The 26856-nt window shown below is 54.0% G+C and overlaps 2 protein-coding genes and 1 long non-coding RNA gene across 6 annotated transcripts in view; 2 read left to right on the top strand and 1 right to left on the bottom strand.

The window, feature by feature from the left end:
* Nucleotides 1-27: 27 nt before the first annotated feature.
* On the top strand, nt 28-22690 carry PI4KB (phosphatidylinositol 4-kinase beta). 4 transcript variants are annotated; one of them, XM_064732490.1, is made up of 13 exons: nt 28-163; nt 387-476; nt 4375-5224; nt 7405-7449; nt 10357-10584; nt 11297-11518; nt 12754-12863; nt 14646-14750; nt 16461-16584; nt 17794-18059; nt 19797-19929; nt 20259-20379; nt 21394-22690. In XM_064732490.1, the coding sequence occupies exons 3-13, from the start codon at nt 4403-4405 to the stop codon at nt 21573-21575; spliced, it is 2358 nt and encodes a 785-aa protein (XP_064588560.1). In that variant the 5' UTR covers nt 28-163; nt 387-476; nt 4375-4402; the 3' UTR covers nt 21576-22690. The 4 variants fall into 4 exon arrangements, with proteins under 4 accessions (XP_064588560.1, XP_064588558.1, XP_064588561.1 ...); XM_064732488.1 differs by having other exon boundaries at nt 11297-11524; XM_064732489.1 differs by having other exon boundaries at nt 43-163; nt 390-476; nt 11297-11524.
* Nucleotides 18395-19692, top strand: LOC135457760 (uncharacterized). The gene is made up of 3 exons (XR_010442766.1): nt 18395-18537; nt 19283-19293; nt 19659-19692. It is a non-coding gene; the product is annotated as an uncharacterized LOC135457760 (long non-coding RNA).
* The window catches only part of ZNF687 (zinc finger protein 687), a 17794-nt gene continuing 13564 nt past the window's right edge, over nt 22627-26856 (bottom strand). The window contains exons 8-9 of the mRNA XM_064732487.1: nt 26148-26307; nt 22627-25414 (exon numbers count right to left, since the gene is read on the bottom strand). Coding sequence (XP_064588557.1) covers nt 24935-25414; nt 26148-26307 — 640 coding nt within the window. The 3' untranslated portion in view covers nt 22627-24934. The remainder of the gene's footprint in view (nt 25415-26147; nt 26308-26856) is intronic.

Here is a 26856-nt window from a genome sequence, read left to right as displayed (position 1 = left end):
GCTCAGCCCCGTGAGGCGGCGCCGGGCCGGGCCTGGCGAGGCTGCACCGGCCCCGCTCCGCTCCGGCCGGCCCCGCTCCCGGCCCCGCTCCGGCCGCTCCACCGGCCCCTTCGGGCCCCTCCGCGCCTCTCTCCGCCGCGCCGCTCCTCCCCGCTCCGCCGAGGTGAGCCCGGCCCCGCCAGCCCCGCCGCGGCCTCCTCCGCCCCCTCAGCCCGGTCCCCCCGGCGGTTCCGCGGCCGCGTCCGGCCTCGCCTCCTCCTCTCCGCCTCCTCCTCCTCCTGCTGCTGCTGCTCGGCCGGCTCCGTGGCGCAGGAGCGGGGCCGGGTTGGGCCTTTTCCCGGCTCGGTGCTGATCCCGGCTGTTTTTCCGCCTCTCTCTCCCCGCAGCAGCCGCCGCCGGTGCCCGGGATGAGCCGCCCGCGCCGGCCGCAGGGCCGGGCCGGCCGAGCGGAGCCTCGCGGGATGGGATCGCTCCAGGTACCTCTCCCGAAGCCTTTTCCCGTCCCTTTTCCCGGGAATCGCTGCCGGGGCCCCGCTCCCCGCGGGGGAAGTGGCGCAATTCCCCTTGCAGAGCCGTTTCCAGCCGCTTTTCCTCAGGGAGATTGGCCAGCCTTTCCCCCCTCATCCCTCCCGGGGCCATCTGGGGCCGCTGGGAGCGTTGGAATTGCCCAAAATTCCTTCTAAAATTCCATGGGTTGCGTAAAATTTGGATTGGCGGGGGTCGCTCATCCCCTCGGGAATGTTGTCCCTGGAAAACTTCGGCTGGAGTTGGTGGGAAGTTTGAATAATGAGAAATAATTGCGTTTAATCCCTCCCTTTTTATTCCTTCCGCTTCCCTGGAATCCGGGAGGGAATAACTGCGTGGAAAAGGGGATTTTCCAGCTTTTATTTTCCCGGTGCTGGAAGAGTTTTTTGAGGTTTTGGAGTCGTTCCTGGTGTGGATCCTGTGGATCTGCTGATAACAGTCCCTGATTTATTATTTGGAATTCTGAGTGGGATTTCAGGGCTGTGCTCCTGAATTTCCTGCTAGATTTCTGTTCCTGGTTCCCTGGGCGATCCCTGCTCCAGATTTCCTGGGTAATTTATGGTGCCACGGTTCAGGGTCCATGCTGGGATCAGCCCGGGAGCGGCCCTTGGGATCCAGGTGGGGATGTGGATTCCTGCTTTTTTTATCCTGCTTTTTTTGCCCTCTGCCCTTTCCCAGCTTATTTCCCAACCTTTGGGAAAAACCAAAAACTTGGAAAACCCCAAAAATTGGGGATTTGTGTACGGAATGCGATCCACGGGAGGAGGGAGTTCCAAGACTGTGGGCTTGCTCCGGGCTTTGGAATCCTGAGGCGATTCTGGGAAGAAAGAAAAGCTTTGGATGTGCTTTTTTGGGATGAGCAGAGCGCGTTGGGGAGGGAGGGGATCCCTGGAATTTTTGGGTTGGGGTCCCTGGAATTTTCGGGTTGGAGCCATGTCAGGATTTGGGAGTGGGATAGAGGAGGAGAATCTGGGATTTGTGGAAAAACAGGGATGGGAACTGTGGGGCAGTGTGGAATCCCGAATTTCCACCCCCATTTTTTTGGGATTCATTGAGAAATGGGAGCGTCAGGGATTTTTTCAGGCTCTCGTGGGGTTTTTGGGATCTAACAGCCACAAAAATGTCAGGAATGTGGGATTTGGAGTGCCGGGAATGGGGGAACGGAGCCAAACTCTCAGACTTCGATCAGGATTTGGGCATCTGGGATTTCTTGGAGAAGAAGTGGGTAAAAAAAAGAGGAAAAGAAGAGGGAAAAAAAAAGGAGAAGTGGTATCTGGCAGGTGACCTTGGTTTGACTCACTTGGAATATTTAGGGAAAATTCCTGAGGGCTTTTTCCCGCCTTTCTTTGGAAGGTGGAAAAATAAAGGGATAAAGCTAATCCTTAAACTAGCAAGGAAAAATCTGAAATTAACAGGGAAAAATCCTTAAATTGACAGGGAAAGAATTAATGTCCATCTTCCCTTCAGGTGTATCCTGGGTTTCTCCCCTTGAATCCCATCCCTAATCCAATTTTTTCCTGTTTTTTACCAGTTTCCTCCAATTTTGAGCCCTCCTCTCCTTCTCCTCTTGATTCCCAACCTTAATCTCATTTTTTCCCAATTTAATCGAAATTTTTTCCTTTTTTCCCCCCTCATTGAGTCCTGCAGTCCCTCCACTGCTTGTTCTCTTGAATCCCACCCCAAATCCCAGTTTCTCCCCAATTTAACCCCAATTCCCCCCGTTTTTCCCAGCTCTGAGCCATGCAGCCCCTGCGCTGCTCCTCCTCTTGAATCCCACTCCAAATCCCACCTCAAATCCCACCCCAATCCCATTTCCCCCCAGTTTAACCCCATTTTCTCCCGTTTCTCCCCAGCTCTGAGCTGCGCAGCCCCTGCTCTGTTCCTCCTGTTAATCCCACCCCAGATCCCATTTCCCCCCAGTTTAACCCCATTTTCTCCCCGTTTCTCCCCAGCTCTGAGCCGCGCAGCCCCTGCTCCATTCCTCCTGTTAATCCCACCCAGATCCCATTTCCCCCAGTTTAACCCCATTTTCTCCCCGTTTCTCCCAGCTCTGAGCCGCGCAGCCCCTACCCGTTCCTCCTGTTAATCCCATCCCAATCCATTTTTCCCCGGTTTAACCCCATTTTCTCCCCTTTTCCCCCGTTTCTCCCAGCTCTGAGCCGCACAGCCCTGCTCCATTCCTCCTGTTAATCCATCCCAATCCATTTCCCGTTTTTCCCTGGTTTAACCCCATTTTCTCCCATTTCTCCATTTTCTCCCGTTTCTCCCGTTTCTCCCCAGCTCTGACACGCGCAAGCCCCTGCTCCGTTCCTCCTGTTGAATCCCACCCCAGATCCCATTTCCCCCCAGTTTAACCCCATTTTCTCCCCAGCTCTGAGCCGCGCAGCCCCTGCTCCGTTCCTCCTGTTAATCCCATCCCAGATCCCATTTTTCCCCGGTTTAACCCCATTTTCTCCCATTTTCTCCCCGTTTCCCCAGCTCTGAGCCGCGCAGCCCCTACTCGTTCCTCCTGTTAATCCCATCCCAGATCCCATTTTCCCTGGTTTAACCCCATTTTCTCCCGTTTGTCCCCAGCTCTGAGCCGCACAGCCCTGCTCCATTCCTGCTGTAATCCCATCCCCAATCCATTTTTCCCCGGTTTAACCCCATTTTCTCCCCGTTTCTCCCCAGCTCTGAGCCGCGCAGCCCCTGCTCCATTCCCTGTTGAATCCACTCCAGATCCCGTTTTCCCGGTTTAACCCCATTTTCCCGTTTCTTCCCAGCTCTGAGCGCACAGCCCCTGCTCCGTTCCCCTGTTGAATCCCACCCAGATCCCATTTCCCCCCAGTTTAACCCCATTTTCTCCGTTTCTCCCCAGCTCTGAGCTGCACAGCCCTGCTCCATTCCTCTGTTAATCCACCCAGATCCCATTCTCCCCAGTTTAACCCCATTTTCTCCCCGTTTCCCCAGCTCTGAGCGCGCAGCCCTGTTTTGTTCCCCCTGTTGAATCCCACCCCAGATCCCATTTTTCCCTGGTTTAACCCATTTTCTCCCATTTTCTCCCATTTTCTCCCCGTTTCTCCCCAGCTCTGAGCCGCGCAGCCCCTGCTCCATTCCTCCTGTTAATCCCATCCCCAATCCCATTTTTCCCTGGTTTAACCCCATTTTCTCCCCGTTTCTCCCCAGCTCTGAGCCGCACAGCCCCTGCTCCGTTCCTCCTGTTAATCCCACCCAGATCCATTTCCCCCGGTTTAACCCCATTTTCTCCCCTTTTCACCCGTTTCTCCCCAGCTCTGAGCCGCACAGCCCCTGCTCTGTTCCTCCTGTTAATCCCACCCCAGATCCCATTTTCCCCAGTTTAACCCATTTTCTCCCTGTTTCTCCCCAGCTCTGAGCCGCACAGCCCCTGCTCTGTTCCTCCTGTTAATCCCATCCCAGATCCCATTTCCCCCAGTTTAACCCCATTTTCTCCCCGTTTCTCCCCAGCTCTGAGCCGCGCAGCCCCTGTTTTGTTCCCCTGTTGAATCCCATCCCAGATCCCATTTTTCCCAGTTTAACCCCATTTTCTCCCCGTTTGTCCCCAGCTCTGAGCCGCGCAGCCCCTGCTCCGTTCCTCCTGTTAATCCCATCCCAGATCCCATTTTTCCCCGGTTTAACCCCATTTTCTCCCCGTTTGTCCCCAGCTCTGAGCCGCACAGCCCTGCTCCATTCCTCCTGTTGAATCCCATCCCCAATCCCATTTTCCCCCAGTTTAACCCATTTTCTCCCCAGCTCTGAGCCGCGCAGCCCCTGCTCCGTTCCTCCTGTTAATCCCATCCCCAATCCCATTTTTCCCCGGTTTAACCCCATTTTCTCCCCGTTTCTCCCCAGCTCTGAGCCGCGCAGCCCCTGCCCCGCCATGGGCGACCCGGCGGCCGCGCGGAGCCCCCCGGAGCCGGGCGCTTCCCCGCTGGGCGTCATCACGGAGGGCGTGGGCGAGCTGGCGCTCATCGACGCCGAGGTGGCGCAGCGGGCGTGCGAGGAGGTGCTGCAGAAGGTGCAGCGGCTGCACGGCTGCCAGCCCGTGCCCAACGGGCAGAGCTGCCCCGTGCGCTGCCTGGACGAGGCGCCGCGCATCCAGGAGGAGGAGGACGAGGAGGGCTCGGCCGCGGCCAGGACGGCGCGGCGGCGCCACCAGAACCAGGCCAAGCAGTCGTGGCTGCTGCGCCTCTTCGAGTCCAAGCTCTTCGACATCTCCATGGCCATCTCCTACCTGTACAACTCCAAGGAGCCCGGCGTGCAGGCCTACATCGGCAACCGCCTCTTCTGCTTCCGCCACGAGGAGGTGGACTTCTACCTGCCGCAGCTGCTCAACATGTACATCCACATGGACGAGGACGTGGGCGACGCCATCAAGCCCTACATCGTGCACCGCTGCCGCCAGAGCATCGACTTCTCGCTGCAGTGCGCGCTGCTGCTGGGCGCCTACTCGTCGGACATGCACATCTCCACGCAGCGCCACTCGCGCGGCACCAAGCTCCGCAGGCTCATCCTCTCCGACGAGCTGAAGCCGGCGGGCAGGAGGAGGGAGCTGGGCGCCGCCCTGGCCGCGGCCGACACGGGGCTGTCCCCCTCCAAACGGACTCACCAGAGGTCCAAGTCGGACGCCACGGTGTCCATCAGCCTCAGCAGCAACCTGAAGCGCACGGCCAGCAACCCCAAGGTGGAGAGCGAGGAGGAGGTGAGGCCTGGGATGTTCCTCAGGGAATCCTGAGGGGCTGGGACTGAGCTGCAGGGCTCAGCCAGGCATCCCAAGGTCGGAGGTGAGGCCTGGGGCGTTCCTCAGGGAATTCTGAGGGGCCGGGACTGAGCTGCAGGGCTCAGCCAGGCATCCCAAGGTCGGAGGTGAGGCCTGGGGCGTTCCTCAGGAGATCCTGAGGGGCTGGGACTGAGCTGCAGGGCTCAGCCAGGCATCCCAAGGTCGGAGGTGAGGCCTGGGATGTTCCTCAGGGAATCCTGAGGGGCTGGGATTGAGCTGCAGGGCTCAGCCAGGCATCCCAAGGTCGGAGGTGAAGTCTGGGATGTTCCTGAGGGAATTCTGAGGGGCTGGGACTGAGCTGCAGGGCTCAGCCAGGCATCCCAAGGTCGGAGGTGAGGCCTGGGATGTTCCTGAGAGAATTCTGTGGGGCTGGGACTGAGCTGCAGGGCTCAGCCAGGCATCCCAAGGTCGGAGGTGAGGCCTGGGGCGTTCCTCAGGGAATTCTGTGAGGTTGGGATTGAGCTCCAAGGATTGGTGTGTTGGGAAATCCCGTGGTCCTGCCTTGGGGTTCATCCCAGAGCTCCACTGGGGTTGGAATTGAGCTGCCGGGCTCAGCCAGCCGTCCCAAGGTGGAGAGCGAGGAATAAGAGGTAAAGTCTGGGGTGTTCCTGAGGGAATTCTGTGGGGCTGAGCTCCAAGGATTGGTGTGTTGGGAAGATCCCGTGGTTGCTCCTTGGGATTCATCCCAGATTTCCTCTGGGATTGGGGTTGTGCTCCAGGGCTGATCCCAGGATGAGCTGGGAATTCCAGACGGGAAAGGAGCCCCGAGCTGGTGCTGGAAGCAGATTTTGGGAGCGGCGCTTCCCAAATCCGGGAAAAAGGAATCCTCCAGAGGGTGGAATGCGCCCCTGGGAAACTGGGAATGGCTGGGAATTCCCGTGAATTCCTGGGAAATGGGTCAGAAATCCAAGGTTTGATTCCGCTGGGAATTCCGCTGGGAAGCCTGGGAAGGAGCCAAGGATTGTTCCAAGCTCTGGGAATTGGGATGAGGGTGAGAGGAAGGATGGGGAAGGAATTTTCCAGGCCGGATTCGGGATCAAAACACCCCGGAAAAATGCGGGGCCATTCCCACCGGGATGAATTTTTAATGTGGAAAAGGAGGAGGCGGAAACCGGAGCCTTTCCATAAATTATGGATGAGGAAACTCCTGGAAACGATCCCGAAAAAGCTGGGAAAGCACAAACCCAGGGAGGCTCCAGCCCTGGATCCCGACTGCCCCTCAAATTCCCGGAGTTCTTGGAAGCGCCGGGGGCTTCTCCCTCAGGAATCCAGGAATTCCACGGAAAATTGATGGGAAATGAACCCAAAATTCATCAGGGAAGGGAAAATTGATGGAAAATCATCCCAAATTTTCCCTCCCCTGGTGAACCGTGGGGTCATTTCCCGTCAGTTTTCCCTCCACGTGGGATCCAGACCTGGTTGTCCCCTGTTTTTGGGGAATTTTTGTGGAATTTTAGCCCCAAAATTCCTGGTTTTTAGGGGATGAAGTTCCATTGGATCCCTTTTTGGAAGAAAACCATGAATTGAGGGACTCCAGGCGCTGAATTTCGGGATATTTGGGATGGGAATCGCTTGGGATGGAGCTTGGAGGGGAATGTGGGAATGGCAGGAAACCTTGGGATAAATCAGGAATTTCTCCATGGTAAAAAGGGCCTCAGAAATTGGGATTGTGGGAACTTCCGGGATCGTTTCCATGGGATTCGCTTGATGTGCTGAAATTCGGGATAAACTGCCATCCAGGGAAGGAAAAAATGGTGGATTTGGTGGTGGGAAAGGTCAGAAATCCCAGGAATGCGGAGCTGGATCCATCCTGGTCCTTCTGGGCTCCCGAGAGGAGGAAATCCGGGAAAATCCCGGGAATGCAGCGCTCGGATCTGCCCCGCTTTGACCCCATCCCCCTTGAGACCCGAGGGATTTTCCTGCCCGGAATTCTCCTGGTGATCCCAAGAGGATGGGACCAAGGCAGCGTGGGAATTGCTGGAGGTGCACCTGGAGCTAAACTCTGCTTTTTCTCCCCCCTTTTCCCTGCTCCTTCCCCTCTTCCCCATGGAAAACGTTCCCCCCAAAAACTGCCCCCCATCCCCTTTTCCTGCTTTTCCCAGGAATTCTCCTCGAGTACGGAAAGCCTGGATAAATCCCTGGCTCCCGTAAGTTCCGATCCCGTTTTCCGGAGGCTCCCTCTTCCCGACGCAGCATTTCCTCCATTCCGCCCCTCTGGAATTTCCCAGCATTGCCCAGATATTCCTAAAAAAAAAAAAAAAAGCACCCAAAAAAATCCCGGCATCGTTTCCTCGGAATGGGAATTCCAGGAAAATCCCTTCCAGTTGGATAAAATCCAGGGAAATCCCATTTTCCCACCAAAATCCATCTGGGAATGAGGGAATTCCCGCTTTTCCTGCTTTTCTGCTGCAGGTGGAAGAGGAAATGCTGTTTTTGTTTTCCCTTGGAATCTGGCTCCTGAAATTCTCGGCCGGATGGGATTGAATTGATTTGCTTTTTTTCCCATGTTTTTTCCCCCCACCAATCATTCCTCGATTCCATTCTCTCAATCCCTTCTTTTTTCCCATGAAAATTCCAATCGAATCCTGGCGTTTTCCCTGATTTTTCTCTCCCGAATGAACCCTTTTCCCGTTTTTTTTCCATTGTTTTTTTTTGGAATCTTTCCCTCTTTTCCCACCAGGAGTCCCGGTGGGAATGTGTAGTCCATGATTTCCTCCAGCACTGGGAGTTTGGGAAGAATTCCATGATTTTTTTTTGGGGGGGGGGGCTTTTCTGGGAATTCCTGGATTCCAACTCAGCTCTGATCCTGCTGGGGATTCCCAGGGATCATTCCCACGCCTGGATTTGGGAATTCTGTCGGGATTTGATCCCAAATTTCGGGCTCATCCTAAATCCCGCTGTTTTTAGGGATAACGGGATGCTTGGGATGAGCTCCAAGCCCCAAATTCCCGCCCAGAATTCCAGGAATTCCTTGATTTCCACCCATTCCTGCTCCTCCCAGCCCAGCCATCGGCTCCTCCCCTCCAGGGTTTTTTTTTGGGAATCAACGGAAAACGGGGATAATTCCTCCTTCCCTATGGAATGTTCTGCTGGAGTGGGAAGGATCCTTGGGAGTGCTGGGATGAGGAGGAAAATTCCCTCTGGGATTTCCCTTTGCAATGGGAAGGAGAGGAGAATTCCCCTCTGGAATGGGATGAGGAAGAGGATGATTCCCTCTGGAATTTCCCTTTGGAACGGGATGAGGAAAATTCCACTCTGGAATGGGATGGGATGAAGAGGAAAATTCTCCTTTGGAACGGGATGAGGAGGAATTTTCCCTCTGGAATGCGATGGAATTTCCCAGCCCCCGTGGGTGGAAGATCCAAGATCTCCGAGGTTCCCACCGGACCCGGAATTCCAGAGGCTCCGAACGGATCCCGGCACCGCCGGAATGTTCCTGAGGCTGGGAGAGGATCCCTGGAAAATCCAGGAGCTGCCCTGGACCGGGCTGGGGCTGATCCCAGATTCCCGAATTCCTCGGGAAAGCATTTCCTGGGATTCCAGGGGACAGCGCCCGTGGGAAGCCTGGATGGGAGGAGCAGGAATGCCAGAGCCGCCGGAATTCCGCGGGAATCCGTGGGATATCCCGGTTTGCAGGGCTGAAGGAATTCCGGGACCCTCTGGAATGTTCATCCCGTGCCCGGAGCCGGGCTGGGCAGGGCGGCCGAGCCTTATCCCGGGATTCCCGAGGGAATGTTCGGACCTACAAACCCAGCGGGTTCCCGGCCGGGAACGCCCCTCCCCGGCTCCTCCCCTGATTTTCCCCGTCCTTCGGAATTCCCGATCTCCCCGGCGTTTTCCGTTGCTGCCCCGCTCCCGTGGCTTTCTGCATGCGCCGTTTCCAGCATGGTCGGAGGATCCCGACAATCAGCCCTGGGTTATTCCCGAGGGTGGGAATGTGGAGTGGGAATTCGGGATCAGTGTGGGCGGGGAGGGGGGGGGCTGCTGCATCCCGAGGGAAATCCCAAATCCCGGAGGGATTGTTGGATTGGGAGGGGCAATTTGGGCATTCCTCCCAAATCCTGGGAATCCGAATGATCCCAAATCCCGGGAATCCGAATGATCCCAAATCCTGGGAATCCGGATCCTCCCAAATCCCGGGAATCCAAATGATCCCAAATCCCGGGAATCCAGCGGGACTGGGAGATCCCACTGGGAACGTTGGCTCTGGAATTCTGGGGGGAAGGAAAAAGCCCCAGGATCCTGCTGTGCTGGGGGATGGATGGGAATCCCAGATTTCCAGGATCCGGGAAGAGGGAGGAGAAGGGAAAAGGGAAAAGTGGGAACAGGAAAGAGCAGGAATTTGGTCCCAGTGAAACATCACCTCCATTTTCCTCCTTTTCCCCCAAAGTTTTTATTTTTATCCAGATCCTTTTCCAGCCAGCCTGGCTGGCTCCAAAGTGGGAAAAGGGAAGGGCAGGGAAGAGCAGGAAAGGGAAAGGGCAGGGAAGAAGGAAAAGGGAAAAGCAGGAAAAGGATCCCACTGGAAAACCACCACCGTCACCTCCGTTTTCCTCCTGTTTTCCCAACTTTTAATTTTTCATCCCAATTCTTCCCAAGCCTTGATCCAGCCAGTCTGGGATGGGAAGGGCAGGGAAAAGTGAGGGGTGGGATGGGATGGGATGGGATGGGATGGGATGGGATGGGATGGGATGGGATGGGATGGGATGAAGGCGTTTCCCTGTGGAGAAGGTGACACCGCCTCCCTTTTCCTCCCTGGAAAACCACCACAAGCCATCAACCTCCATTTCCCTCCTGTTTTCCCAACTTTTAATTTTTCATCCCAAGCCTTGTCCAGCCAGTGCAGGGTGGGAACAGCAAGGAGAAGTGAGGGGTGGGAAGATCCCGTGGATGGGAAGGAAAGGGATGGGATGGGATGGGATGGGATGGGATGGGATGGGATGGGATGGAAGGGAAGGATGGATGGGATGGGAGGGAGGTGATAAGGCTTCCCCGTGAAGTGAACTGTCCCCCTTTTCCCCCTTTTTTTCCCCGTTTTGCCCCCGGACCCGCAGCCGGCCCGGCTGGCTCCGGAGCGCGAGTTCATCAAGTCCCTGATGGCCATCGGGAAGCGCCTGGCCACGCTGCCCACCAAGGAGCAGAAGACGCAGCGCCTCATCTCGGAGCTGTCGCTGCTCAACCACAAACTGCCCGCGCGCGCCTGGCTGCCCACGGCCGCCTTCGAGCACCACGTGGTGCGCGTGCCGCACTCGCAGGCCGTGGTGCTCAACTCCAAGGACAAGGTCTGCGATTTGGGGTGGGAAACCTGGGATTTGGGGTGGGAAATTGGGATTTGGGGTGGGAAATTTGGGATTTGGGGTTTGGGATGGGATTGGGAATGGTGGTGCCGCCTTCGAGCACCACGTGGTGCGCGTGCCGCACTCGCAGGCCGTGGTGCTCAACTCCAAGGACAAGGTCTGCGATTTGGGGTGGGAAATTGGGATTTGGGGTGGGAAATTGGGGATTTGGGTGGGAAATTGGGATTTGGGGTTTGGGATGGATTGGAAGTGGTGCCGCCTTGAGCACCATGTCGCGTGCTGCACTCGCAGGCCGTGGTGCTCAACTCCAAGGACAAGGTCTGGGAAAGGGGATTTGGGATGGGAAAATTTGGGTTTGGGAGATGGCATTTGGGATGGGGAAGGGGATTTGGGATGGGAGATGGGATTCGGGATGGGAAAATTTGTGATTTGGGATGGGAAATGGGATTTGGGATGGGAAATGGGATTCGGGATGGGAAATGGGATTCGGGATGGGAAGTGGGATTTGGGATGGCCTGGGAACGGTGGGAGAGCTGCAGGTGTCACTCCAGGACTGGCAGTGCTGGCACAGCTGGAGTTGGGCCCAAAGCCCCGAGAGCCCCCGTGTTCCCTCTGGGATCTGCGCAGGGACCCCGTTTCCTCCCTTCCCTCCAAACCCAGGGATTTCTGTCCCTCACGCCGTCCCCGCTGTCCCCAGGCTCCCTACCTGATCTACGTGGAGGTCCTGGAGTGCGACAACTTCGACACGGCCAGCGTCCCCGCGCGCATCCCCGAGAACCGGATCCGCAGCACGCGCTCGGCCGAGAACCTCCCGGAGTGCGGCATGGGCCCCGAGCAGCGCGCCGGCAGCTTCAGCACCGTGCCCAACTACGACAACGACGACGAGGCCTGGTCCGTGGACGACATCGGCGAGCTCCAGGTCGAGGTGCGGGCGCCGCGGTGGCGCTGGGGCGGTGGGAGTGCTGGGAACGGGGTTTGCCAGAGGGCCGTGGCACCGTGGTGTCCCCAAGGTGTCCCCAAGGTGTCCCCAGGGTGTCCCCTTGGAGGTGGGAGCCCTGCGAGTGGCGTTTTCTGGAAAGTTCTGGTCACCAGGGTGGCACCAGGGTGGTGGGAATGTTGGGAACGAAGTTTTCTGGAAGGTTCTGGCCCCAGGGTGCTGGGAATGCTGGGAATGGGGGTTTCCAGAAGGTTCTGGCACCGAGGGACAGATCGTGGGAATGCTGGGAATGGGGGTTTCCAGAAGGTTCTGGACACTGTGGTGTCCCCAAGGTGTCCCCAGGATGTCCCTGGGGGTTCCATGCAGGATTGTCATTCTGGGCCCTCCCTAAAAATGGGATTTCATGGAGTTTTATAGGGTTTTGTGGGGTTTGAATGGGGTTCTATGGGGTGTTAGGAGATACTGTGGGATTTTATGGGATTTCAGTTGGATTTGATAGGATTATAATGGCATTTCATGGCATTTTATGGGATTTTTTTTTGTTTTTATGGCATTCTATGGGATTCTGTTGGAATTTACGGGGTTTTAATGGGATTGGATGGGATCCCAGTGGGATTTGATGGGGTTTGATGGGATTCTGTGGGGTTTGACGGGATTCTGTGGGGTTTGATGGGGTTCTGTGGGGTTTGATGGGATTCTGTGGGGTTTGATGGAATTCTGTGGGGTTTGATGGGATTCTGTGGGGTTTGATGGGGTTCTGTGGGGTTTGATGGGATTCTGTGGGGTTTGATGGAATTCTGTGGGGTTTGATGGGATTCTGTGGGGTTTGATGGGGTTCTGTGGGGTTTGATGGATTTCTGTGGGGTTTGATGGGGTTCTGTGGGGTTTGATGGGGTTCTGTGGGGTTTGATGGGGTTTCTGTGGGGTTTGATGGGATTCTGTGGGGTTTGATGGATTTCTGTGGGGTTTCATGGATTTCTGTGGGGTTTGATGGGGTTCTGTGGGGTTTGATGGATTTCTGTGGGGTTTCATGGATTTCTGTGGGGTTTGATGGATTTCTGTGGGGTTTCATGGATTTCTGTGGGGTTTGATGGGGTTCTGTGGGGTTTCATGGGATTCTGTGGGGTTTGATGGGGTTCTGTGGGGTTTGATGGATTTCTGTGGGGTTTGATGGATTTCTGTGGGGTTTGATGGATTTCTGTGGGGTTTTCCCGCAGCTCCCCGAGATGCACACCAACAGCTGCGACAACATCTCCCAGTTTTCCGTGGATTCCATCACCAGCCAGGAGAGCCGGGAGCCCGTCTTCATCGCGGCCGGGGACATCCGGTGAGCTCCGGGGAAAACGGGAATTCTCTGCAAAAAAACCCGGAACGCTGACATCCCCCAGAGCAAAAATGCGGGAATTCTCCCTCATAAAAACCCCGGAATTCTGACAATGCCCAGAGCAAAAATGCGGGAATTCTCCCTCATAAAAACCCCGGAATTCTGACAATGCCCAGAGCAAAAATCTGGGAATTCTCCCTCATACAAATCCCGGAATTTTACAAGCAGAAAATCTGAATTTCTAAAAATCCGAATTTGACATGCCCAGAGCAAAAATGCGGGAATTCTCCCTCATAAAAACCCCGGAATTCTGACAATGCCCAGAGCAAAAATCTGGGAATTTTCCCTCATAAAAATCCCGGAATTCTGACAGTGCCCAGGGCAGAAATACGGCAGTTTTCCCTCATAAAAACCCTGGAATTCTGACAATGCCCAGAGCAAAAATCTGGGAATTTTCCCTCATAAAAATCCCGGAATTCTGACAATGCCCTGAGCAGAAATCTGGGAATTTTCCCTCATAAAAACCCCGGAATTCTGACAATGCCCAGAGCAAAAATCCGGGAATTTTCCCTCATAAAAATCCTGGAATTCCAACATTCTTGAAAACAAAAATCCAGGATTTTCCCCTGATACAAACCCTGGCATTCTGGCATTCCCCAGAGCAAAAATTCAGGGAATTTCCCCTCATAAAAACCCCGGAATTCCGACAATGCCCAGAGCAGAAATCCGGGAATTTTCCCTCATAAAAACCCTGGAATTCTGACATGCCCAGAGCAAAAATCGGGAATTTTCCTCATAAAAATCCTGGAATTCTGACAATGCCCAGAAAGAAATCTGGGAATTTTCCCTCATAAAAATCCCGGAATTCCGACAGTGCCCAGAGCAAAAATGCAGGAATTCCCTGAAAAACCGAATTCTGAACCCTAGAAGCAAATCCGGCATTTTCCCTGATGAAAATCCGGAATTCCACATTCCCCGACAAAAACAGGATTTCCCTGATAAAATCCGGAATCGCATTCCCCAGAGCAGAAATCTGGGAATTTTCCCTCATAAAAATACTAGAATTCTAACATCCCCAAAGCAAAAATGCAGGAGTTTTCCCTCATAAAACCCCTGGAATTCTGAAATTCCCCAGAGCAAAAATGCAGGAACTTTCCCCTCATAAAAAGCCTGGAATTCTGACATTGCCCAGATCCAAACTCCAGGAATTTCCCTGATAAAACCCCGGAATTCTGACACTCCCTAAAGCAAAACTCCAGGCATTTTCCCTGATGAAAATCCAGGAATTCCAGCATTCCCCAGAGCAGAAACGCAGGGATTTTCCCTGATAAAACCCTGGAATTCCAGCATTCCCCAGAGCAGAAACGCAGGGATTTTCCCTGATAAAACCCTGGAATTCCGGCATCCCCAAGCAGAAACACGGATTTTCCCTGATAAAATCCTGGAATTCCGGCATTCCCCAGAGCAGAAACGCAGGGATTTTCCCTGATCAAACCCTGGAATTCCAGCATTCCCCAGAGCAGAAACGCAGGGATTTTCCCTGATCAAACCCCGGAATTCCAGCATTCCCCAGAGCAGAAACGCAGGGATTTTCCCTGATCAAACCCTGGAATTCCAGCATTCCCCAGAGCAGAAACGCAGGGATTTTCCCTGATAAAATCCAGGAATTCCGGCATTCCCCAGAGCAGAAACGCAGGGATTTTCCCTGATAAAACCCCGGAATTCCAGCATTCCCCAGAGCAGAAACGCAGGGATTTTCCCTGATCAAAGCCCGGAATTCCGCAGGCGCCGTCTGTCGGAGCAGCTGGCCCACACGCCCACCGCCTTCCGCAGGGACCCCGAGGACCCCTCGGCCGTGGCCCTCAAGGAGCCCTGGCAGGAGAAAGTCAGGTGGGGAACGGAATGGGCCCGGGAATGGGCCCGGGAATTGTCCTGGGAATTATTCTGGGGATTGGCCGGGAATTGCCTGGGAATTATCCTGGGGTATATATCCCGGGATTATTCTGGGAATCCGGGAATTGTCCTGGGAATTGCCTGGTGTTATATTCTGGGAATTATTCTGGGAATTGTTCCAGGAATTGTCCTGGGAATTGGCCCGGGAATTGTCCTGGGAATTGTTCCGGGAATTATCCTGGGAATTGTCCTGGGAATTGTCCCGGGAATTGTCCTGGGAATTATCCTGGGAATTTTTCTGGGAATTATCCCGGGAATTATTCTGGGAATTGTCCTGGGAATTGTCCTGGGAATTGTCCTGGGAATTATTCTGGGAATTGTTCCAGGGAATTATTCCGGGAATTATTCTGGGAATTATCCCGGGAATTGGCCCGGGAATTGTCCTGGGAATTATTCTGGGAATTATCCCAGGAATTATTCTGGGAATTGTCCTGGGAATTGTCCCAGGAATTGTTCTGGGAATTGTCCTGGGAATTGTCCCCGGGAATTATTCTGGGAATTATTCCGGGAATTATTCTGGGGAAAACCGTGCCCGGGAACGCCCGCCGGAATCCTGGGATCTGCCGTCCCTGTCCCGATGGGATTTTAATGGGATTTTGTGGGATTTTGTGGGATTTTAATGGGATTTGATATTTTAATGGGACTTTAATGGGATTTTCATGGAATTTCATGGACTTTTATGAGATTTTTATGGCATTTGATATGATTTTAAAGGGATTTGATATTTTAATGGGACTTTAATGGCATTTTATTGCGTTTTAATGGGATTTGATATTTTTTTGTGGGATTTTGATGGCGTTTTAGTGGAAATTTCGTGGAATTCTCTGACATTTTAATGGCATTTTATGGGATTTGATAGTTTTAATGGGATTTTAGTGGCATTTTATGGGATTTTTAATAGGATTTGATAGTTTTAATGGGAATTTGATGGGATTTTAATGGAATTTCGTGGAATTTTATGATTTTAATGGGATTTGATGGGACTTTAATGCTATTTGATATTTTTAATGTGATTTTAATGGAATTTCATGGACTTTTATGAGATTTTAATGGGATTTGATAGTTTTAATGTGATTTTGATGGGGCTTTAATGGCATTTAATGGAATTTTATGATTTTAATGGCATTTTATGTTATTTCAATGGGATTTGATAGTTTTAATGGAATTTCATGGACTTTTATGAGATTTTAATGGCTTTTTACGGGATTTTAATGGAATTTGATAGTTTTAGTGGGATTCTGATGGGATTTTAATGGAATTGCATGGAATTTTATTATTCTAATGGCATTTCATGCGATTTTTATGGGATTTGATGGTTTTAAGGGGACTTTGATGGGATTTTAATGGAATTGCATGGAATTTTATTATTCTAATGGCATTTCATGGGATTTCAGTGGGACTTGATGGTTTTAAGGGGACTTTGATGGGATTGTAATGGAATTTCATGGACCTTTATGGGATTTTAATGGGATTTGATATTTTTAATGTGATTTTGATGGGGTTTTAATGGAATTTCCTGGGATTTTGTGGGATTTTGCTGGGATGGGGACAATTGCCGGGAATTGCCGGAGTTTCTCCCGGCCGGGAGCTCCGGGCCGATCCCGATTTTCCCGATTATTTTCCCGATTTTGCGGTTTTTGGCCCCAGGAGGATCCGCGAGGCCTCTCCCTACGGGCACCTGCCCTCGTGGCGCCTCCTCTCCGTCATCGTCAAGTGCGGGGATGACCTGCGGCAGGAGCTGCTGGCGTTCCAGGTGCTCAAACAGCTCCAGGTGAGCGGGAACCCGCACAAACCCCGCCTCCGGGTGGGATTCCTGATTCTCACAGCGTTTTAATGGCGTCTTAGGGAGTTTTAATTGAGGGGGGAAGGTTATATTTTGCGGTTTCAATGGGAGTTTTTTTTATTTTATGGATTTTATTGGGATTTTATGGGATTTTCTCTGTATTTCCCTCCCCGCAGTGGATCTGGGAGCAGGAGCGGGTCCCGGCCCTGTTCCAGTCAGATTTTATGGGATTTTATTGGATTTTTTGGGATTTTCATTGGATTTTTTGGGGATTTTTTGGGATTTTTATTGGAATTTTATTGTGATTTCCCCCATTTCCCTCCCGCAGTGGATCTGGGAGCAGCAGTGGGTGCTGGCCCCGTTTCAGTCAGATTTTATGGGTTTTTTATGGGATTTTATGGGATTTTCACTGGATTTCCCTCCTTTGCTGACCCCGCAGTGGATCTGGGAGCAGGAGCGGGTCCCGGCCCGGTTCCAGTCAGATTTTATGGGATTTTATTGGGATTTTCACGGGATTTTATTGAGATTTTTTGGGATTTTCACTGGTTTCTCCCTGCAGTGGATCTGGGAGCAGGAGCGGGTGCTGGCCCCGTTCCAGTCAGATTTTATGGGATTTTATGGGATTTTATTGGGATTTTATTGTGATTTTCCCGCTTTGCTGACCCCGCAGTGGATTTGGGAGCAGGAGCGGGTCCCGGCCCCGTTCCAGTCAGATTTTATGGGGTTTTCACTGGATTTTATTGGGATTTTCACTGGATTTTACTGGGATTTTATTGTGATTTTCACTGTATTTCCCTCCCCGCAGTGGATCTGGGAGCAGGAGCGGGTCCAGTCAGATTTTATGGGATTTTATGGGATTTTATTGGTATTTTACTGTGATTTCCCCCATTTCCCTCCCGCAGTGGATCTGGGAGCAGGAGCAGGTCCAGTCAGATTTTATGGGATTTTATGGGGATTTTATTGGGATTTTATTGTGATTTTCCCGCTTTGCTGACCCCGCAGTGGATCTGGGAGCAGGAGCGGGTCCAGTCAGATTTTATGGGATTTTATTGGTATTTTTTGGGATTTTCACTGGTTTCTCCCCGCAGTGGATCTGGGAGCAGGAGCGGGTCCAGTCAGATTTTATGGGATTTTATTGGGATTTTATTGGTATTTTATTGGTATTTTACTGTGATTTCCCCCACTTCCCTCCCGCAGTGGATCTGGGAGCAGGAGCGCGTCCCGCTCTGGATCCGGCCCTACAAGATCCTGGTGATCTCGGCCGACAGCGGGATGATCGAGCCCGTGCTCAGCGCCGTCTCCCTGCACCAGATCAAGAAGCAGTCGCAGCTGTCGCTGCTGCAGTACCTGCGGCAGGAGCACGGCCCCAGCAACAGCGAGAGCTTCCTGAGCGCCCAGCGGAACTTCGTCAGGAGCTGTGCGGGGTACAGCCTGGTCTGCTACCTGCTGCAGGTCAAGGACAGGTAATTAACATCATTAATTAATGAATGATTAATGGGTATGATGGGTACAGCCCGGTGAGCACGGCCCCAGCAACAGCGAGAGCTTCCTGAGCGCCCAGAGGAACTTCGTCAGGAGCTGTGCGGGCTACAGCCTGGTCTGCTACCTGCTGCAGGTCAAAGATAGGTAATTAATTACAGTAATTAATGGTTAGTTAATGGGTATGATGGGTACAGCCCGGTGAGCACGGCCCCAGCAACAGCGAGAGCTTCCTGAGCGCCCAGCGGAACTTCGTCAGGAGCTGTGCGGGCTACAGCCTGGTCTGCTACCTGCTGCAGGTTAAAGATAGGTAATTAACATCGGTAATTAATGATTGATTAATGGGTATGATGGGAACAGCCCCGTGTGCACGGCCCCAGCAACAGCGAGAGCTTCCTGAGCGCCCAGCGGAACTTTGTGCGGAGCTGTGTGGGCTACAGCCTGGTGTGCTACCTGCTGCAGGTTAAAGATAGGTAATTAACATCGGTAATTAATGGTTAGTTAATGGGTATGGTGGGTACAGCCTGGTCTGCTACCTGCTGCAGGTCAAGGACAGGTAATTAACATCATTAATTAATGAATGGTTGGGGTCTGATGGGTACAGCCTGGTCTGCTACCTGCTGCAGGTCAAGGACAGGTAATTAATTACAGTAATTAATGGTTAGTTAATGGGTATGGTGGGTACAGCCTGGTCTGCTACCTGCTGCAGGTCAAGGACAGGTAATTAACATCGGTAATTAATGATTGATTAATGGGTATGATGGGTACAGCCTGGTCTGCTACCTGCTGCAGGTCAAAGATAGGTAATTAACATCGGTAATTAATGATTGATTAATGGGTATGATGGGTACAGCCTGGTCTGCTACCTGCTGCAGGTCAAAGATAGGTAATTAATTACAGTAATTAATGATTGATTAATGGGTATGATGGGTACAGCCTGGTCTGCTACCTGCTGCAGGTCAAAGACAGGTAATTAACATCGGTAATTAATGATTGATTAATGGGTATGATGGGTACAGCCTGGTCTGCTACCTGCTGCAGGTCAAGGACAGGTAATTAATTACAGTAATTAATGATTGATTAATGGGTATGATGGGTACAGCCTGGTCTGCTACCTGCTGCAGGTCAAGGACAGGTAATTAATATCAGTAATTAATGGTTGATTAATGGGTATGATGGGTACAGCCTGGTCTGCTACCTGCTGCAGGTCAAAGATAGGTAATTAACATCGGTAATTAATGAATGATTGGGGTCTGATGGGTACAGCCTGGTGTGCTACCTGCTGCAGGTGAAGGACAGGTAATTAATTACAGTAATTAATGATTGATTAATGAGTATGATGGGTACAGCCCAGTGTGGCACCTGCTGCAGGTCAAGGACAGGTAATTAATTACAGTAATTAATGATTGATTAATGGGTCTGATGGGTACAGCCTGGTCTGCTACCTGCTGCAGGTCAAGGACAGGTAATTAATTACAGTAATTAATGATTGATTAATGAGTATGATGGGTACAGCCCGGTGTGGCACCTGCTGCAGGTCAAGTACAGGTAATTAATGAATTAATTCCCTGGAATCCCCGCAGGCACAACGGGAACATCCTGCTGGACACCGAGGGCATTTCGTGGCCTTTTAGGGATTTTAACACGATTTTATGTGACTTTTATTGGAGTTTTCTTTTAATTTCAATGGGATTTCTCTGAATTCCCTGGAATCCCCGCAGGCACAACGGGAACATCCTGCTGGACGCCGAGGGCCACATCATCCACATCGACTTCGGCTTCATCCTGAGCAGCTCCCCCCGGAACCTCGGCTTCGAGACCTCGGCCTTCAAACTGACCACCGAGTTCGTGGACGTGAGTGGGGACCCGGGGGGATCCGGGGGGATCCGGGGGGATCCAGGGGTTCCCAGGCCATTCCGGGCCATTCCAGGGGCTCCCAGGCCATTCCAGGCCATTCCAGGGGATCCCAGGCCATTCCAGGCCATTCCAGGGGATCCCAGGCCATTCCAGGCCATCCCAGGCCATTCCAGGCCATCCCAGGGCATCCCAGGCCATTCCGGGCCATTCCAGGCCATTCCAGGCCATTCCAGGCCATCCCAGGGCATCCCAGGCCATTCCGGGCCATTCCAGGGGCTCCCAGGCCATTCCGGGCCATTCCCAAGCTCCATTCCGGTGTCCCGCAGGTGATGGGCGGCCTGGACGGGGACATGTTCAACTACTACAAGATGCTGATGCTGCAGGGCCTGATCGCCGCCCGCAAGCACATGGACAAGGTGGTGCAGATCGTGGAGATCATGCAGCAAGGTGGGAACCCCGGAATTCCGTCTGAACCTGCTCCTCCCAGAGCATTCCCCGTTCCAGCCCTCATTCCATTGCCCAGGATCCCAAACCCCTTTTCCCTTCATCGCATCCCGGATTTCCATTGCCCAGGATCCCAAATCCCTTTTCCCCTCACCCCATCCCAGATTTCCCCTTTCCCAGGCTCACAGCTCCCTGATCCCATTGCCCCCATTCCAAACCCAGATTCCCAACATTCCCACCCCAATTTTTCCCGTTTTTCCAGTCTCTCACCTCCCAGATTCCCAGGTTTTTTCATTTTTCCTGTGTCCCAGCTGCCCTGTTTCCCATTTTTCCTGATTTTCCATTCTCCCAGCTGCCATTTTCCCCAATTTCCCCATTTCCAGTCCCCACTCCGTTTCCCATTCTGTTTTCCCATTCCCAGCCCCGCTGCTGGTTTTCCCATTTTCCCGTTTTTTTCCCATTCCCCATTCTCTCAGCTGCAGTTTTTCCCCATTTTCTCCTGATTTTCCCCCGTTTTCCAGTCTCCCAGCTGCCGTTTTTCCCATTTTTTTGCCGTTTTTCCCATTTTCCCCCGTTTTTTCCCTGTTTCCAGGCTCGCAGCTGCCGTTTTTCCCATTTTTTTTCTTCCTTTTTCCCAGGCTCCAGCTGCCGTTTTCCATTTTCCGTTTTTTCCCATTTCCCAGCTCCCAGAGCTGTTTTTCCCATTTTCCCCCATTCCCCATTCTCTCAGCTGCAGTTTTTCCCCATTTTCTCCTGTTTTCCCCGTTTTCCAGTCTCCCAGCTGCTGTTTTTCCCATTTTCCTGTTTTTTCCCCATTCCCCAGTCTCCCAGCTGCTGTTTTTCCCATTTTTTTGCCGTTTTTCCCCGTTTCCAGGCTCGCAGCTGCCGTTTTTCCCTTTTTTTTGCCGTTTTTCCCATTTTCCCCCGTTTTTTCCCCGTTTCCAGTCTCCCAGCTGCTGTTTTTTCCCATTTTTTTGCCCTTTTTCCCATTTTCCCCCGTTTTTTCCCCGTTTCCAGGCTCGCAGCTGCCCTGCTTCCACGGCTCCTCCACCATCCGGCACCTCAAGGAGCGTTTCCACATGAACCTGACGGAGGAGCAGCTGCAGCTCCTGGTGGAGCAGATGGTGGACGGCTCCATGAGATCCATCACCACCAAGCTCTACGACGGCTTCCAGTACCTCACCAACGGCATCATGTGAAACCCCGCAAAACAAAACAAAACAAAACAAAACACAGCAACAAAAAAATTCCCCGGAAAAAAAATCCCGGAAAAAAAAGAAAAAGAAATCATTTCCCTCTTCCCCCCCCCCGGAAGGAACGGGAGAATTCCAAACTTCCCGGTTCTGCTCCCTGGGGCTGCTCCCGGGCCTGGACTCTGCTGAGAGATGGGACAGAATTCCATGGAAAAACCGGGAAAAACGGCGGGAACGGGGCAGGGATGGGGATGGGGGCAGCTCCCCCTTTGCTCTGCTTGGGATTCCCTGGAATTCGCCCCCAATCCCATGGAATGTGCGGGGAGGGGTCTCCTCAAGGCTGGGAATCCCAAATTCCCGGAATTCCCGGAATTCCCAAAGGCCCCGTGGGGTCCTTCCCTCCTCTGGGACACCCGGGGGGTTCCAGGTGGGGAATTCCCGGTGGGGCCGGGACCCCCCTCCCCCCTTTCCCGGGTAATTCCAGCCGGGAATTCGGGGCTGGAATGTTGGACACGATGGGGGGGGGGGTTTGGGGGCCTGGTCCCGACCCCAAATCCCAAATCCCGAATCCCAAATCAGGGAGGATCCGGAGCTTCCCAGGAAAGGGAAATTTCCTGGAATTTCCCCTCCCCCCAGGCCTGGCCTGATGGGGACACTTGGAGTGTCCCCAATGTCCCCCCATTGTCCCCTCGTGTCCCTCTCCCCCTCGGTGTCCCCATTGTCCCCCCTTTGTGTCCCCCCCCAATGTCCCCTCCGTGTCCCCCCTGTCCCTGTGTCCGTCCCCCGCCCATGTCCCCTCAATGTCCCTTTTTTTTTTTTTTTTTTTTTTTTTTATTTTTAGCGTTACAAACCCCCAAAATTTGGTTTTTCAACCCCAGGGAAGGGGGAGGGGGCTCTGGGGACAGGGAGGGGACAGAGGGACACGGGGAGGGGACAGGGGGACCCCGACCCTTCCCAAGCCCCTTTTTTGGGGGGCAGGACCAAAATTCGGGGATGCAGCCGAGCCCTGAGCCCCTCCCCCGCCCCATTCCAGGGGAGCCAGGCCGGGCACAGAGGGTGAAACCACTGGAGTTTAATGGAATCGATTCCTACAGAATAAAGAATTCCTGAGAGCCTCCCGAGCCCGCGGCTTTCCGTCAGCACATTCCCCAAAAATCCCCGAAACCCCCGGGAAAACATTCCCGAAATTCCAGGGGGAACATTCCCGAAATCCCCGGAATTCCAGGGGGAACATTCCTGGAATTCTGGGGGGATCATTCCCGAAATTCCAGGGGGGAACATTCCCAAAATTCCAGGGGTCCAACCCCAAAATTCCAGGGGGGAACAGCCGCGAAATTCAGGAGTCCAATCCCAGAATTCCAGGGGGAACATTCCCAAAATTCCAGGGGTCCAACCCCAAAATTCCAGGGGGAACATTCCCAAAATCCCTGAAACCCCGGGGAACAGCCCTGGAATTCCAGGTGGGAATATCCCCAAAATTCCAGAGCTCCAACCCCAAAATTCCAGGGGGAACATCCCTGAAATTCCAGGGGTCCAACCCCAAAATTCCAGAGAACATTCCTGAAATTCCAGGGGGAACATCCCCAAAATTCCAGGGCTCCAACCCCGAAATTCCAGCCCCTCCCTCCCTCCAGCCCCAATCCAGCTCAAGGCACTGAAATGCTGAAAACCGTGGGTCCAAAGCCATTTTTCCATAGTTTGTTTTTTTCTTTTTGGGAATTTTTTCATTCTAAATCTCGTAGAAACTTTAATTTCTTCTCTATATTTACACCCGGCCTGGGGGATTTTTGGGAATGGCCGATTCCACCTGATTTTTCCCAGTTTTTTCCCACCCTTTTTCCATCCATCCACCCGCAGGGAAAAGGGGAGGGGAAACTCCCCTCATTCCTGCTTGGAAAAAGTCAGAAAAACCGGGAATTAAAATCCAAAATAAAAGGAAAAAAAAAAATCAACCCCAAAGCAGCTTCTGCCATCCCGAAAAACGCAAAAAAACGGGAAAAAAACCTTGGAAAACCAAACCAAATCCCAGGGGGAGCACAGCAGTTGTTGGGATTTGGGGATTTTAGTGTATGGTACAGCTTTACAGGGAGAGGGGAGGGAATCCACAGGGAATTCGGGAATTCTCCGGGAATTCCGGGGCCGAGGCTTTTCCAGGGGATTTTGGGGGGATTGGGGTGGGAAAGGTCCCGGATCCCTTGGGAGGAGATGGAAAAAAGCTGGAAAAGGCCCAAACCTCACCCTCAGCCCGGAATTCGGGAGCATTTTCCCATTTTTCCTTCAGGAAAAGGGTCCTGGCTGGGATTGGGGATCCATTCCCAATCCTGGGGCTTTTTTGGGGTCATTATTCCTTTGCCAAAGGAAAATCCCCTCTTTCCTTCTTTTCTCTCATTTTTCCAGCTTTTTTCCTCCTCCTGCTCCCTCGGGAATGTCCAGTGAGTGTCCAAGTGTCCTTCCCAGGGACCTCTGGGAAAAAAATCCAGGAAAAAACAAAAAAACCCCCAAAAATAATAACAAAAAAGGTGGATTTTGCTGGAAAAGCTTCACCCGCCCCGTCCGGATCCGGGAATTCCTGGGAAGGGCCCGGAGGGGTCCCGGAAACCCCAAATCCCCCCAAAATCCAACATTCCCAGGGGTTCCCGGCGGGATTGGGGATCGTCCCAATCCCAATCCCAATCCCAATCCCAATCCCAATCCCAAATTTCCCTCCTCGGACACCGGGAAGGGCTCGGGGGGGATTTATGTACACGGCGCCGGTTCCGGCCCTGCAGCCATCCCGGAACTGCGGGAATGCCGAGATTCCCGGGAATGCTCAGCTCTCCTCGGGGCTGATCCCGGAATTCTGGGAATGCCGAGATTCCCGGGAATGCTCAGCTCTCCTCGGGGCTGATCCCGGAATTCCGGGAATGCCGAGATTCCCGGGAATGCTCAGCTCTCCTCGGGCCTGATCCCGGAATTGCGGGAATGCCGCGATTCCCGGGAATGCTCAGCTCTCCTCGGGGCTGATCCCGGAATTCCGGGAATGCCGAGATTCCCGGGAATGCTCAGCTCTCCTCGGGGCTGATCCCGGAATTCCGGGAATGCCGCGATTCCCGGGCTCAGAGCTGATCCCAGGGCAATCCCAGGAATTCTGGGATTCCCAGGAGTTCTCACTTTTCCTGCCGGGCCCGGATGAATCCCAGGACAATCCAGAATCCCAGGGGCTCTCAGTTCTCCTCGTTGCCCTGCCGGGCCCGGATGAATCCCAGGACAATCCCAGGACAATCCCAGGACAATCCCAGGACATTCCCAGGACAATCCCAGGGGCTCTCAGTTCTCCTCGTTGCCCTGCCGGGCCCGGATGAATCCCAGGACAATCCCAGGGGCTCTCAGTTCTCCTCGTTGCCCTGCCGGGCCCGGATGAAGGCCATCCCGTGGGTCCTGAAGTGCGTTTTGAGGTTGAGCTGGCTCTCGAAGCGCCTCCCGCACACTTTGCACTCCAGCTTCCCCTCGGCGCTGCTGCCGCCGTTCCCGCCGGGGGCGGCTCCGTTCCCGCTCCCGCTCCCGTTCCCGTTCCCGCTCCCCGCGGGCTCCTCGGGCTCGGCCCCGCGGCGCTTCTTGTGCGAGATGAAGCGGTGGCGGCCGAGCGCGCTGGCCGAGGTGAAGCAGAGGCCGCACTCGCGGCACTGGGGCGCCCCCTGCGGGCGGTGCTGCGCCAGGTGCGCCTGCAGCTCCGCGCGGCTCCCGGCGCCGAAGCCGCACTTGCGGCAGCGCAGCGGCGCCCGCGGGCTCTTGGCGGGCGGGGTGGTGCTGTCGGGCTCCTCGCTGCACGACTCCTCCGAGGAGAGCTTGCGCCGGCGGCCCGGGGCCTGCGGGGCACGCGGGAAACATCGAGGATGAACGGGCGGGGATGGGCGGGGATCCCAGGCAGGAGAAACCCCCGGGGGAGAGAGGAGAGAGGGAATGAACGGGCAGGGATGGGGGAGAGAGGGGGGAGAACATCGGGGATGAACGGGCAGGGATGGGGGAATGAAGGGCCGGGGCTGAGGGGAATCCCAGTGAGGAGAAACCCCTGGGAAGAGAGGGGGAACAGCGGGAATGAACGGGCAGGGCTGAGGGGAATCCCAGTGAGGAGAAACCCCTGGGAAGAGAGGGGGAACAGCGGGAATGAACGGGCGGGGCTGGGGGGGGATCCCAGCCAGGAGGAACCCCTGGGGAAACTCCTTCCATCCCTTGGGAAATCCCTTCTTCCCCTTGGGAGAAACCCCTTGGGAGAAACCCCTTGGGAAATCCCTTCTTCCCCTTGGGAGAAACCCCTTTGGAAGTCCCTTGGGAACTGGGGCAGCTCCCAGAAGGGATTCTGGGATGAGGAGGCTCCAATCCTGCCATGAGCACTCAAATTCCCAGGAAATTCCAAGGAAGTTCACAGAAAATGCCCAAGAAACCCCAGGAATTCCCAGACCCGAAACCTCCCCACTTGGACGAAGTTCAGGGCTGGGATTTGTGGGTTCCCAGTAGGAATTCCAGGATAAACCCCCCTCAATCCTGCCCCCCAAACCCCCCGGACCCCCAGGACCCCCCCGGACCCCCGGGATCGCGCACCTGGCCGGGGCCGGGGCCGGGGCCGGGCCCGGGGGGGCCGCGGGCCGTCACCACCTGCTGGCTGCGGGCGGGGCCGCTGGCGGCGAGGCCGTGGCGCACCTGGATGTGCTTCTCCAGGATCAGGCGGCTGCTGAACGTGCGCTTCCCCTCCGTGCAGTACCTGCGGAGCGGCCCCGTGAGCCCAACGGGACCCGCGCAGAGCCCGGAGCCCGCCCCAAACCCTCCTCGCTCCCGGGATCGCCATTCCCACCTCGGGCACGGCTGGGGGGAATTAAACCCGGATTGATTCTCCCAGGAATTAAACCCTGATTCGCTGGGAATTAAACCCTGATTGATTCTCCCAGGAATTAAACCCTGATTCTCCCAGGAATTAAACCCTGATTCCCTGGGAATTAATCTCTGATTCCCTGGGAATTAAACCCTGATTTCCCTGGAGATTAAACCCTGATTTTCCTGGGGAATTAAACCCTGACTTTCCTGGAGAACTAAACCCTAATTCCCTGGGACTTAATCCTTGGATTCCCTGGGAATTAATCCCCGATTTCCTTGGGAATTAAACCCTGATTTCCCTGGGAATTAAACCCCCATTCCCTGAGAAGTTCCCCTTTTCCCTGCCCAGCCCAAACCACAACCCCAAACCCCCTCAGTCCTCCCCGCTCCCTCCCAGTTCCCTTTCCCAATTGGCCACCCCAGCCCCAACATTCCCACT

Source organism: Zonotrichia leucophrys, chromosome 25, assembly GCF_028769735.1.
Source record: "Zonotrichia leucophrys gambelii isolate GWCS_2022_RI chromosome 25, RI_Zleu_2.0, whole genome shotgun sequence".
NCBI lineage: Eukaryota > Metazoa > Chordata > Aves > Passeriformes > Passerellidae > Zonotrichia > Zonotrichia leucophrys.
The sequence above is the reverse complement of the archived record's forward strand: the minus strand, read 5'-3'. Positions and strand labels throughout refer to the sequence as shown.